This window comes from Myotis brandtii, unplaced genomic scaffold (genome assembly GCF_000412655.1).
Source record: "Myotis brandtii unplaced genomic scaffold, ASM41265v1 scaffold76, whole genome shotgun sequence".
NCBI lineage: Eukaryota > Metazoa > Chordata > Mammalia > Chiroptera > Vespertilionidae > Myotis > Myotis brandtii.
Genome location: NW_005371037.1, coordinates 516106 through 529808, shown reverse-complemented (window position 1 = coordinate 529808; position 13703 = coordinate 516106). Strand labels below are relative to the sequence as shown.

At 37.2% G+C, this 13703-nt stretch overlaps 1 protein-coding gene across 3 annotated transcripts in view; it reads right to left on the bottom strand.

Annotated features, from left to right (window-relative positions):
* Nucleotides 1-13703, bottom strand: part of MRE11A (MRE11 homolog A, double strand break repair nuclease) — a 72423-nt gene that overhangs the window by 7541 nt on the left and 51179 nt on the right. For all 3 annotated transcript variants that reach the window (XM_005883065.2, XM_005883064.2, XM_005883063.2), the window contains 3 exons: nucleotides 9514-9736; nucleotides 8433-8516; nucleotides 2127-2185 (listed from right to left, as the gene is read on the bottom strand). In XM_005883065.2, the coding sequence (XP_005883127.1) occupies nucleotides 2127-2185; nucleotides 8433-8516; nucleotides 9514-9736 (366 nt within the window). The remainder of the gene's footprint in view (nucleotides 1-2126; nucleotides 2186-8432; nucleotides 8517-9513; nucleotides 9737-13703) is intronic.

Below are 13703 nucleotides of genomic sequence, written 5' to 3'. Positions count from 1 at the left end.
AACAAAAGAGTGCGTATGTGCCAGCAAAGCCATGGAGGCCATTTACCCAATATGCTATTCCATACATAACCCTATACTGTATACTTTATGAATCAATAAAAAATTTACAATTTGTAATTATAAATCTGTGTTTTCTATCAAAATTACTTTTTGCGTGAATTTTGGGACACCCTTTAGCACCTGAGACCTCACCCTCGAGATTGACATTCAACTATTTATTAATCAAAAGCCATTAAATGCAATTGTACAAGCAGCTACGAATTTAGTCAATATTCCTGCATTTTGTCCATAAAACTATCAGAAGATTGTCTTCTGTGCTTTAAAGGAATTAAATGCATTCAACAGTCACCTAATATGTATAACCTCAATAAAAAAAAATGAAAAAGAAGAAAAAAAAGCTGGTTTGGCATGACTTGTTCTTTTTGAACTCATGTTCTTGCCTGAAAATAGAAAAATCTAGATGGGAAAGTACCTTGCAAACATGATGATAACTTTTTTAGATATGATCTTGAAACATGAGCAGGCAATAGTTGATTAAAAAGAATGAAATAAGCTCAGGATAAAAGTTATTTAGCACTGGTACACCCACATATAAGTGAATAATAGAAGATGGGAAAAAAAGAAGGGTGAAGTTAAGAGATAAAAGAACAAGATTAGAATAAGGACAGAGAAGAAGTTTTCTGCAAACTGCGGTAGTCAACTGTGCCAGGTACTTGAGAGATCAAAACGAATAAAATTTGCCCAAACAATATGGCTCAGTGGTTGAGCATCGACCCAGAACCAAGAAGTCACTGGTTCAATTCCTGGTCAGGACACATGCCTGGAAGTTGTGGGGTCAACCCCTAGTAGGGTGTATGTAGGTGGCAGCTAATCGATGTTTCTAGTTCTCTATCCCTCTTCCTTCCTCTCTCTCTCTCAAATCAATAAAAACATATTAAAAAGAAAAGAATAAAATTTTAGAAAAAGCTGCTGAGGCAGTATGATATAGAACAGCCGTGGGCAAACTACGGCCCGCTTGAAATGAATAAAACTAAAAAAAACAAAAGACCGTACCCTTTTATGTAATGATGTTTACTTTGAATTTATATTAGTTCACACAAACACTCCATCCATGCTTTTGTTCCGGCCCTCTGGTCCAGTTTAAGAACCCATTGTGACCCTCGAGTCAAAAAGTTTGCCCACCCCTGATATAGAACAATGAGTCTCAACGGGCAGTGATTTTTAACCCCCACTTACATCCCATAAACATTTGGAAATGTCTGGAGACATTTCTGATTGTCAGAACTCAGTGGGTACTACTGGCATCTAGTGGGTAGAGGCTGAGATGTTGCTAAACATCCTACAATGTGTCCCTCAAAACAAAGACTTACTTGGGTCCAAAATGTCAACAGTGCCCTGGCTGGGGTAGCTCAGTTGGTTAGAGCATCGTTCCCGATCAGGGCAAATACAATAAGCAATCAATGAATGCACAAAAAAGTGCAGCAACAAACGGATGTTTCTCTCCCTTCTTCTTTCTCTAAAAGTCAATAATTTCTTTTAAAGGTCAACAGTGCTGCTGCTGAGAAACCCTGATATAGAAAAAAGAGCACTGGCCTGGAGTGAACACACCTGGGTTCTGAAAGTGAGGTAACAGGAGAGTCAAGCCCATACTGGACTCTTGTTGGGAGGCAAAGGAAGAGAAGAGGCCTATGTTATATCTAGAACTGAACACAGAGGTCCTTAGACTTCAGCCTTTTAGTTGCTTGAATCTAGCTTCAGCCATTAAGGCACAAGTCAGAGTTATGAGACTACACGCAGCAAAAGGAAACCAGGCATAAATAAAGCCCTCGTCTGCACTGAGCATACTTCCAAATTAGTATTTCATGCACGGGCTCTTTTGTTTCAACACTGTTATCCTTAAAAATATTACTAGATGCAGACATTTATAGATTTCTAATCATGTAATCTATTATTTAAAAAAAAAGAGAAACAAAACAAAAAAAATCCCTGTCTAGATAATTAGTAAAGTTCTCTCCAGCTTTAATGTTCCACAGGTTTTCTTCTTTTATTTACTTTGTCAAAGAATAGACAATTTGTAATTCAGAATACACAAGTTATTAAACACAACTATAAAACTTTTTTCTTACCTCTGAATAATTCTTAGTAGCAACATTTCGTGAGGGCTGCTGTCTTGTAGATTTAAAGGCTATAATGAAAAAGATGAAATATCCATTATGTTGTTCTTAAAATAACTTAGAAAAATGTGCACATTTCTTTAGCAGAAGATTTTCTAACTCCTATCTGCAAAAACCTGTGATGCCTAATTATAAAACCATTTAAATTTTTTAAAATCTGAAGGGAGGTGCAATTATGTTAAAATAAATCAATGCCTCGCTGCCAGTTTCATATGATTTTTCGGCTTATTGAAATATAGCAAACAAGCCATGCTCATAAAGACACCTATGATAAAAATATTTTATAGATAAATACCTAAAGAATAACATCTGATAATTTAACAGACTGAATTCCAAATATATCATAGGTAACCCTCCTAACGTCTCCCTTCTCTTATGGGTGGCAATCCCCTTCCCTGTGGCTATGTTAGGAGCTATGGTTTCAGTGAGAGCTTTCTTATTCACTCCTAGTTTGCTAACCATATTCACTACCTAAGAAATAGTCCAGAGGGGAATTCTAGAGAACAGCTTAAATTTTATTCCATGATAAAACTTTCCTTTGAATAGTTACTTTTTAACTTTATAAAATTGGTTAGAAACATGAAGCTTAGTAAACCACTGTTTTTTTCCAATTCCCAAACTGTGATATTATGATTTTACAATAAGAAATACACAAGGTGGACAAACGAAGGTTAATAATAATAAAAAATAATAATAGATAATACAAGAATACACTGCTTCGCCTGCTCATAACTGTAAACCCACTCCTGCGCATCCCTGTATATTTAGCGTTGTCCCTATTTCTGACACAGAGCTCCTAAAACCCTCTGAATTTCCTAAATGGTGAGATGCCTGGAGGTGTCTTTTATTATGTTAACTTGATGACTTTAGGACTGCATTTAAAGCTGGAGGCTGATTGCCAGGGAAACTCACCTTGAATAGAAAGCTAGAATTTCAGTCCCATTCCCTGATTTCTGGGGAGGGGAGATGGGCTGGAAGTTATATTTACCACCAATGGCCAATTATTTAATCATGGTATCTGTGTAATGAAGCCTCCATTAAAACTCAAAGGAAGGGCTTCAGAGGACTTCCAGGTGGGGAACCAGACCACTTCTGATACTGTTATAAGTTAATTAATTAACAGAAAAGGAGCAAAGGAGAGGCCAGATAACATAGGCATGCCATTTGTATAGCTTTGCCAGAAAGCTGGTTTAACACTCTCCAGATCTGTTCTCCAGAGATCCTGAAAGAACAGATGCATGCCCAGTGAGGTCTGAATGACCAGTAAGGTCTGAATGATGTGGCAAAGGTGATTACCTGTCGGTCACACCTGGAACAGGTCATTGGCCAGAATAGGTGTGGCCACTGCAAGGGCACGGAATCTAGATACAGAAGCTCTTGAACAAACGGAGTTCCCTCTTGCTCTCCTGAGACTCTTGCTGCAAGGGGTGTGCTCTCCTACTCTGTACTCGCCCGCATCCAGGTGGACCCTTCACACAATGGACTAACGGACTGTGACTAGTCTGAGGCTACATCAGACCCAGCTCCACCGTGGAATGCAACCTTGGACATTGGCTTTGCTTCCAGCTCTGCTGAAGCCCCAGATGCACCTTTTCCAGGACTGGTTTAACAGAGATGGGACTTCTGAAACTGAGAAATATAACTTCACGCAATTAAAAATCACTCATTCATAAGAACCAGACCACTAGCACCCAGCGTGCAAAGGTAAACCCACTGCCACTAGCGACCGAGATGAGTGGGATTTTACAAGAACATATCCCCTGGCTGGTCCTCAAGTCATAATTTTAAATTTAAAGTGATCTAAGACTATTGGTAATCTTACAAGCCAGACAAAATAAATGTGAGTCTTCTCTGAAGGAGACATCTTCACCCAAGATGTCAAATTACTCTTACAGATAAGATGACAAAGCATGCAAGGAAGAAGACACCACAAATGAGAAACAGCAATCAGAAATGGACAATAGAAAGAGGCCAAAGGTATTCAGATATTAGACACAGAATACTATGCACGCACACAAAAATTAAAGCCAGGCTTAAAAAAAACTTCAGAGAATTTAAAAACTACTAAATGTGACATAGCATATTTAGAAAGAACCAAATAGAATTTAAACTTCCTCTTCCCTCCCCCTCCCAGCCTCCAAAAAAATGAAAAACTCAATGAAGAGTTTTAAGAATAGATGAGTGAATTGGAAGACTGATCAGAAATAATTACTCAGAAAGTAGCACAGGAAAATAAAACAGAACTTTTTAACTTTATAAACTTGGTTAGAGAAGTAAAGAGTCATGGAAGAAGAGAGTGCAAAGGTCATACATTGAGAAAAAGAATAACATTGAGGTGATATTGAAGAGATAACAGTTAAGGATTTTCTAAAAATGATGAAAGACACCAATTCACAGTTTATGAAACCCAATAAATCCTAAGGAGGATAAAGAAGAATCCCCCCTCTAGATTCATCATAATGAAACTGCAGAACACCAAGGACAGTCAGCTGGAGGGGAAACAAACTTTTTTTTAAAGAGCAATAAGCTTAACTAATTTCTTAACAATGGAAACCTGAAGACTCACTTTAAGTGATTAATTCTACCTAATGATGTCAAGAAGCTTCACATAAAACACTTAAAACCATGCTGAAAAAAGGGAGTTTGGGCTAAGGTGAAGGTTGGTCATTATAACACCTATGCCTATGTGTTGCATGCTAACCAATTTATGGTGGATTATATTTTATTAGCTCTACTTTTCTAACTCCCTCTGTTTTTTCTTTTTTTAATAGCAATAACTAACATTTCATAAATGCCTACCAAGTGCCAGGTTTTTTGTTTTTACTCAGAATACTCCAATATGGCGGAGATTATTAGTCCCAATGTACATGTAAACACACCAGGAGAGTGACTGGCCACGGTCACAAAGCTCTGACATGGTGAACTCAGCCTAGACCAGCCGTGGGCAAACTACGGATCCGGCCCGTTTGAAATGAATAAAACTAAAAAAAGAAAAAGACCGTTCACACAAACACTCCATCCATGCTTTTGTTCCGGCCCTCCAGTCCAGTTTAAGAACCCATTGTGGCCCTCGAGTCAAAAAGTTTGCCCACCCCTGGCCTAGACGTTTACCATGCTGTCTTTTCTCTTTCTCCTTCTCTGCTTCTATCTTAAGCCTGCCAAGAATGGAACAGGACCTTTCTGGATGCCATTTCCTAAGTGTTTCTAAGACAACATGCTTCTGAAGTCAAAAGACCAGGATCTCAGCTGGCTCTCCTTAAATACTGAACAATCCTTGAATCAAAATACAGCAACAGACTTGATAGAAAAGTTCCTTAAGAGTCATTTAACGGATCTGATATTTATATCCTTTCTCCAGTGTCAGTTTCCTCCAATAAATGGTGAAAACTTCCTCTGATGGAGGCACAGTTCACCTCCTTCTGAGCGGCTTTCTCCACCTCCACATTGATAGGTTATCGTGTGTAACGCAAAGACTCCTCTGCTGAGAACCAGGTTGCTAATCTTATCTTGCTCTGGAAGCTAGCACAGTGGTTAACTACTGGTTCTGGAGTTTAGAGATTGTGAGACTGATCCAAGCTCTAGAATTTACTAGTTGTGAGACCTTGGGAAGTTGCCTATTTTTTCAAAGCCTCAGTTATATAAAACAGGGATAATTTAAGTACCAGTGCCATAGAGCTGTTGAGAGGCATGGACTGTTTCATAAATATAAGGTATTCTTAGTAGTTTTAGTGGTTTTATCAACCTAGGGCAAATTGCTTAGCTCAATTCTCCCATTTATAAATGAGGGAATAGGCAAAGTTGTTCTTGTCTTCCAGGTCCATTTTATCAAATAATGAACTTAAATATCTGAATTGTTATAGCTTTTCCCATCTATCCTCATTGGGCCAGTAGTTATTAATCTGGACTCATGGATGGATGCCATGGGTCTTTGAACCCTTCGAAATTGAGTGCAATTACATGAGTATTTATTTAACGAGAAGACATAGCTTTCATCAGGTTCTTAAGACTCCATAACTCAAAATAGATTTATCATTTTTTTAATCCTCACCTGAGGATATTTTTCCCCATTGCTTTTCAGAGAGAGTGGAAGGGAGAGAAGGGGGAGAGGGAGGAAAGGAGAGAGGGAGAAAGGCAGGTAGGGAGAGGGAGAGAGGAAGGGAGAGAGGGGGAGAGAGAGAGAGAGAGAGAGAGAAACATTGATGTGAGAAGACACAGCAACTGGTTGCTACGGCTGCCTCCTGCACAAGCCCAGACAGAGGCGGGGAGTGAACCCACAAGCCAGGTATGTGCCCTTGACTGGAAATCGAACTCTTGACCCCTTTGGTGCACGGGCTGATGCTCTAACCACTGAGACCACCAGCCAGGGCATCAAAATAGATTTTAAAATCACTACCTTTGGGACTATACAAGTCAAATCTATTTGATCTTTCACGTGATAGGACTTAATTTATGTAAAGGTTTGAATTTTTCCCAGATCTGATATTCTAAGTAATTTCACCATTTTAAAAATACTATATTTGTTTGTCTTCTGAATGATTATATATAGCTGATATCCCTCTTGAAATATAGTTCCAAAGATGAGCAAGGATTTTTGGCATGATGCATGCAATTCTGTGTACAGGGAGAACTTCCTTGCTTTAGAGATGTACAACTCCTGTTAATAATGCTTAAGACACCATTAGATTTGGATAGTTAGGTCAATCTGCACAACTCTTACTGACCTAAGTCTTTTTGACTCAGGTTGTGGCTAATGTCACATATCTCTCAGAACTCTTTTTTTTATATCTGACCTCTTGTATATAAATGCATTTTATATTTACCGTTGCTAAATTTCATCTTGTGAGATTTAGTCCAACTCTTCATTGATCAAAAATTAATCCTACCTATAAAAGTTTTCTCCTATAAGAAGATAATATAAAAAAATACATATGGATATACTCTAAATACTAGGGAGGAAAAATTATCACCACCTATTTTGACATGTATTTTTATATATCTGACTAACAACTTTGGCTGATCTCATAAACCAAATTATTTAAAATAGTTTATTAAATTTTTATATTAAGTTATTATCTAAAATAGTTTATAAAAATAGGTCCCGTTAGTCTGAGGATGATCTTTAGAACAACACAGACAGGAAATGAATTCAAAGAACCCTAACCATAATTTCCCTTAAATACAGCTCACATGACTCTATACTAACAGTAGAGACAAAAGCAGCATGAGGAAGGAAAGTAAACAACACATTAAGAAGCAGTTCCACCCTGGCCAAGTGGCTCAGTCGGTTCGAGTGTCATCCTATACATCAAAAAGGTTGCGGGTTCAATTCTCAGTCAGGGCACATACCTGGGTTTTGGGATCGATCCCCAGTCCGAGTGTGTGTGGGAGGCAGCTGATCGATGTTTCTCTCAAATCAATGTTTCTCTCTCTCTCCCTTCCTCTCTCCAAACATATCAAGTGAGGATTAAAAAAAAAAAAAAGGAAGCAGTTCCTTCTCTCTTGACCAGTGTAGATATACTGACCTTTTCTGTCTTAGTGACCCTTCTATAAAAGGAAAAATAATCAAATTTTCAAATTTGTCTAAAAGTAAGGAATTATAAAAATTGCTTTTTTAAAAGTTTTTCTTTTGTTATTGTTTTTCCTCACCTGAGGATATTTTTTCCATTGATTCTTAGAGAGAGTGGGAGGGAGGGAGGGGAAGGGGGGAAGAGGGAGAGTGGGAGAGAGAGAGAAACATCGATGTGAAGAGACACATCGATTGGTTGCTTCCCACACATGCCCAGACTGGAGCTGGGGATTGAACCTGCAACAGGTACATGCCCTTGACTGGGAATCGAACCAGAGACCCTTTAGTTCATGGGTCAATGCTCCAATCACTGAGCCAAACCGGTCAGGGCTATAATAATTACTTTTTAAAGCTCACCCTCTCCACAGACAATGGGGTGATGACGGCCAGGTGCGGGGACAGGCTGGATGGGGGTCAATAGGGGAAAAAAGGGGACATATGTAATACTTTCAATAATAAAAAATTACTTTTAAAAAAAGGAAAAAAAAAATACAGCTCACCCTCTCCAAGAGCTCCAATCAATGGTGAAGATCTTTTGAATCAGTATAATTTATCCTGTGATTCTAACAGCCTTTCTGACTCCCCAGTGATGGCAACACAAATGAATGAGATTTACTAAGGGAGTTTCCTAGGTCTTCCTCTGTTGAAATTTACAAATAACTGCTAGATAATCATTTGTTGTCTATACTCACCATCCAGAATAGACATATTTCTAGATGTTGATGTAGTGGCCTTTGAACTTCTGCTTCGAGTAGAAGTCTCCAGACCAGTGCCTGCTGTGCAAATAATGAGCATCAACATACAATCATATCAGCAGCCAAGGTTTTTTTGAAACAACACCAAATTAAATCTTTATAAAGTTATGTCAAAACATAACTTCCTCCTAAAAAGCCAAAGACATATACAAGAAGAAACATCTAGAGTTTGTTCAGTCAATTTTCAGAAACTACATACTTCTACCACATTTGGCTAATACTCTTTCAATTAAAATTTAAGAAAAATTTCTCTAAATGTAAGAAAAATGATCAGGATTATCACTAGAAGATTAAGATTTCTCTCCCTGGATATTTTTAACTAAAGTACTATCCATTTTTCCTATGAAAAAATATGTAGTAATATAATGTTTAAATATTCCTAGGGATGGATTTACATAATGCATCATGAGGTCACTGGATGACTATATTCTATTGTTTGGACTATTCAGTGACAATAGTAAAAACAACAGTAAACACAGGTCACATTAAACACGATGGCAATTAATGTTAGTAATTGCTTTAAGAAATCAAATTGTATTTGGGGTGGTTTTGTTTTCAAACAAATTTTATGAAGCCACTTTATAAGAGGGTGGGCATCTGTATCTTATGACAGTAACAAAAATAATAATTTTTCTGATCTGGAATTTTCTTCCTGCTGCTATGTCATTAGCTAGCCATTTTCCTCAACAGCACATATTTGCCTCACTATTCCTTTGTACACGTAAAAGAAAATAAGACATCAAATGTACCCAAAGGTGCTGTGTGAAAAATACAGTGTTCTTTTAAAAAAACACACGTAATTTAGAGCAATTAAAACCCTTTGTGCATACAGCCATTAAAATTTATTTAATTAAAATGTTCATGTCAGAACTACATTAAAGTTGACTTTATGCATTATCAAAATAAATTGTTAGAAGACTGTGTAACTCACTTATACTAACAGGAATATAGTACTATATTTCCCACTCAAGGGCCGAGTCTAAATGTGTGCAAAGACTGTACTATCCTCAGTGCTAACCTCGTCCTCTCTGAGACCCTCCTCTTGACACTGAATTCTGCCCTCTTCCTCCTCTTCGGCCTCTTCCTCGGCCTCTTCCTTTACTGGCTGATGCTGTGCTGCTATCATCGGAGTCATCAGCCATCTGTTCTGCCAAATCTACACTCATAAAGTCATCGGCACTCATAAAGGCGGAAGCAGAGTCCTCTGCCTGAGATCTGAGGGCTCTGGCCCTACTCATGGCCTGAGAGAATAACAAGGAGAAGTTACACATTAGTAGATAATGCAGCATCCTAAAAGTCATTAGTCTGGCCATTCAGATGAACATTTAATATTGAAAAACTGTCTATGCTATTATTTTTCACTAACTCTTTATAAGAGTCGAAAACAAGAAAACCTCTTTCCCCCATCAGTCAGATTCATAACCCATAACTTGTCAGATCAATTTATAATACTACCTGCAAAATGAGGCCTTTTGAAAGGTTTACCAAGAAAGATAAAATTTCACAGAATCTAAACTGTCAGAACTGGGAGACATATTGCCAATGCCCCTAATTCAACACCACCATTTGTAAGAGACTGTCACCATTTGAGCTACCTTGTACAATGGGCTCAATAAATAACAAGAAAAAAAAATCACAAACAATAGCTGTTATTTCTGGGTGGCAAAATTTTAAGATGCTTTTGCTTTCTTCTTTATTCGTAAATATTACAACTATTCTACAATATACTTTTTCTAAAATATGACTTTTGCAATCAGAAAAACATGAGCAATATCTCATAAATGTATAACAAGAATTAAATAAAATATAGCAATTGAAAGCCTGGAAAAAGAATGAAAATCAAGAATATACCACAAATTTTAATTTGATAAAAAACTGTCAACGGACTGACAGCTGTCAGGGAAGGTGGGTTTCAAGGTTGGGTAAAAACGGTGAAGGGATTAAGCAACAAGGAAGGGAAGGGAAAAGAAGGAAAGGGAAGGGAACGGAAGGGAAATAAACTGTTTAGATAGACACATTTGAGACTTAACAAAATGTGCTGAGATGAAAACAGATTTTCTTATTAAAAATAGAATAAAAGCAATGCTGCCTTGATCTCCTTTCTGAAGCCAAACAAAATTTAACAAGGAGAACAAAAATAAAACACAATACATTTTCACTAAAATAAAAAAATAGTTCTAACCCCGAAATACAAAATCTATAAAGAGTTGATGGATATGGTGAATATGTGACCTGGCAAAGGGAGAAGGTTGAGAAGAGTGTTAGCAGTGTAGAGCTCTCCAACATTGATATTGATTATATATATCAAGAGGCCATTACAACAGTTTCTCTTGCTTGGAATGATAAATTCTGGGTCTAAAAGAGGTGGTGATAGGGGCAGAAATAGAATGTTAGGGAACCAGCTAGAACTGTGAAATATTAATCATGCTCTGTTAACCGTGATTGTTTTATTCTGATTAAAGAAGGCGCATTCTAACCTGGCTGCAGCCGCACTCCGGACCTGGGAGCGCACCTGGAAAAGCAGCCCTTCCTCCCTTTTTGGAGCTGCCTATTATCATGGAAAGATGAACAACTTTGCAGCAGAAACCGGAATCGCCAGCCCTTTGAAGACCCCAGGCTTTGCAGATCACTAAGCCCTATGAAGACCCCAGCCCTTTGCATGTCTGTAAACTGCCCATTTGCCCTTTTGCCTACTTCCTTTTGTACTTCTACCAATATAAGCAGCCGCTTATGGTGGGGTGCAGAGCAGGTTTTTGTGGATGACCTGCTGCTCTCCTGCATAGCCGGCAGTATTGGAATAAACACTCACATATGATTCATATCTGTCTCTGCTTAATTGGCTCACGTAGTGACAGGCAGCACAGACCCATTGTTTGTCTGGTTACAGTGGCTAGAGCATTTCCAAGCTCTCTGTGAGGCCATGAAATAAGGAGAGACAGAGCTAAATGAGGAGATGAGAACAAAGCAGGCAGGGTAGAAATGAGTGAAGTGGGTGTTTGGAGGGGGAAGTAATACAGCTTCATAATGATGATCTTAGCTGACATGAAATAACAGCCAAATCGTTACATGAAGGACTCATTATGATGTCATAACACAAAAAAAACCTTCAGAAAATACAACAAAAAATATTTTTAAATAGTAGAAAAATATTTCAAATCATCTTTCTTATCCCAGATGAAGTACAGTCAATCCTCATTCTTGGATTCCATATTAGCAAATTCACGTATTTTCCAAAATTTATTTGTAATCCCAAAACCACATTCCTGATACTTTCATGGTCATTCATGGACATGTACAAAGTAGGGAAAATTCTAAGTCTGACATACAGGTATACAGATGAAGTCAAACAAAGTGACAATCAGCCCTTTTGTTTCAGCTCTTGTACTTTAAACAAGTGTTCGTTGTTAACGTAAAATAATCAAACCTGTAAAGTATTTTTGTGAGTTTATATGAGCCAAACTATCGACAACTGCCGGGAAGCAGAATATCAACGGACTAGGATAATGCTCTGGAGAATTGCAGTTTTTCACCTTGTTTTATACATTACAATCAAAAGAGGAGATGTAAGTGGGTTACATGAAATCCATTGGTGATAGATTAGGAAGGAGAGAGAAAGCAAAGCGGGGAAACCTCTGGGATTAAATTAAAAGTAAAATGATAGACACGTACTTCTTTTACTTAAGTGGGTGCAGGATAGTTAACAGTCAACAATTAACATGGTAACAATAACAATGAAGGAATTTATGGTCTCTCTCCTGGAATCAAGAACATTTGGTTATGCCCCGAGGGGTCCGGAAAAAGGTAAGTTACAAGTTACCCAGACATTTCATGGGTATGTTATCTTAGATGCAAAAAGACAATAGGCTCAGTTAAGGTATAGTTTGACCTTGTCAATGAAGATACCGGCCTAGGACATAACTACCCACCATAACTGCTTTTAGTTAAAGTTTTAATTTCAGACCATCCTTGTGGTTACTTTAGGTCTTAGAGTTTGCAAGACTGCCAGGCATGTCAGGTTAGCATGTGGCCCCTTTTGTCCTGAGTTATAGGGCTCTTGGCCATGAGTTCCATGTTAACAAATCAAGAATGTATATTAAAATGGTGCCTTTAAACAGAAACACATATGAAAAGGTTATATATTATTAAGCTGATGAAAATGTTGTAACCAGTAGCTGGCAGGAACCTAATCCTGTATTTCCCCTCAAAGCAATTGCTCAGTGTTCACTAATTTAGTGTTTACAGTGACTTTCCATAACATAACTACCACAAATAATAAGATTCAGATGTACATTTAAAAAAGGAGATTTAAAAGAAAAAAAGGGGACCTAATTACATAATTAATAAGCTAGATCTAATTGGTATGTGCTGAACTATATACTCTGAAAATAACATACTTTTCAAGACCCCATAAACTGTTTTAAGTAATATATAATGGGGTGCTAAAAAAATATCAATAAAGTCTAAAGAGTAATAACCATGCAATAAAATTAGAAATTAATAATAGCAAAACAAAACCCCTAACTCCAAACTGAAAAACAAAACTAAAATTCTATAATATCTAGAAAATAATGGCAATAAAAACACTGCATATCAGAATAAAAACAATAAATTATTAAATTAAAGCAAATAAATGCAAATGGAGGAAACAAAGATCCAAGGAAAATTAAAAGAATCATGATAAAATATTACGCACAATTCTAAGTAATTTAGAAAATAAATGACCTAAACTGAGCCAAAAAAAGACAGCTTCAATAAACTAATTATCAAAAAAACTTGGAGAAAATTGCTAAAAGAACTACACTCCCGAAAGAACAACAACCAGAAAATTTCACAAGTAAATTCTACCAAATCTTCAAAAAACAGATAATTCCACTGCTATTTAAATATTCCCAGAGTATAAAGAAAGTTTCCAATTTTTTTATAAAGCCAGCAGAACATGTTATTAAAAACTGATAAAGGATTGCATGTACAAAAAGAAAATTACAATATCTTACTTATGAATATTAAAACAAACAAAGAGCATCAAGAAGCTTATGGAAAGACCAGTGCATCCATTACCAAGAGGTTCACAAAGTGGTACTGAGGATGGGTCAATAATAGGATATCCTATCTAATAATAGACAAACATGGTAATTAACCGTACCTCCGACACGCCTCCCATTGGCTAATCAGGGCGATATGCAAATTAACTGCCAACCAAGATGGCGG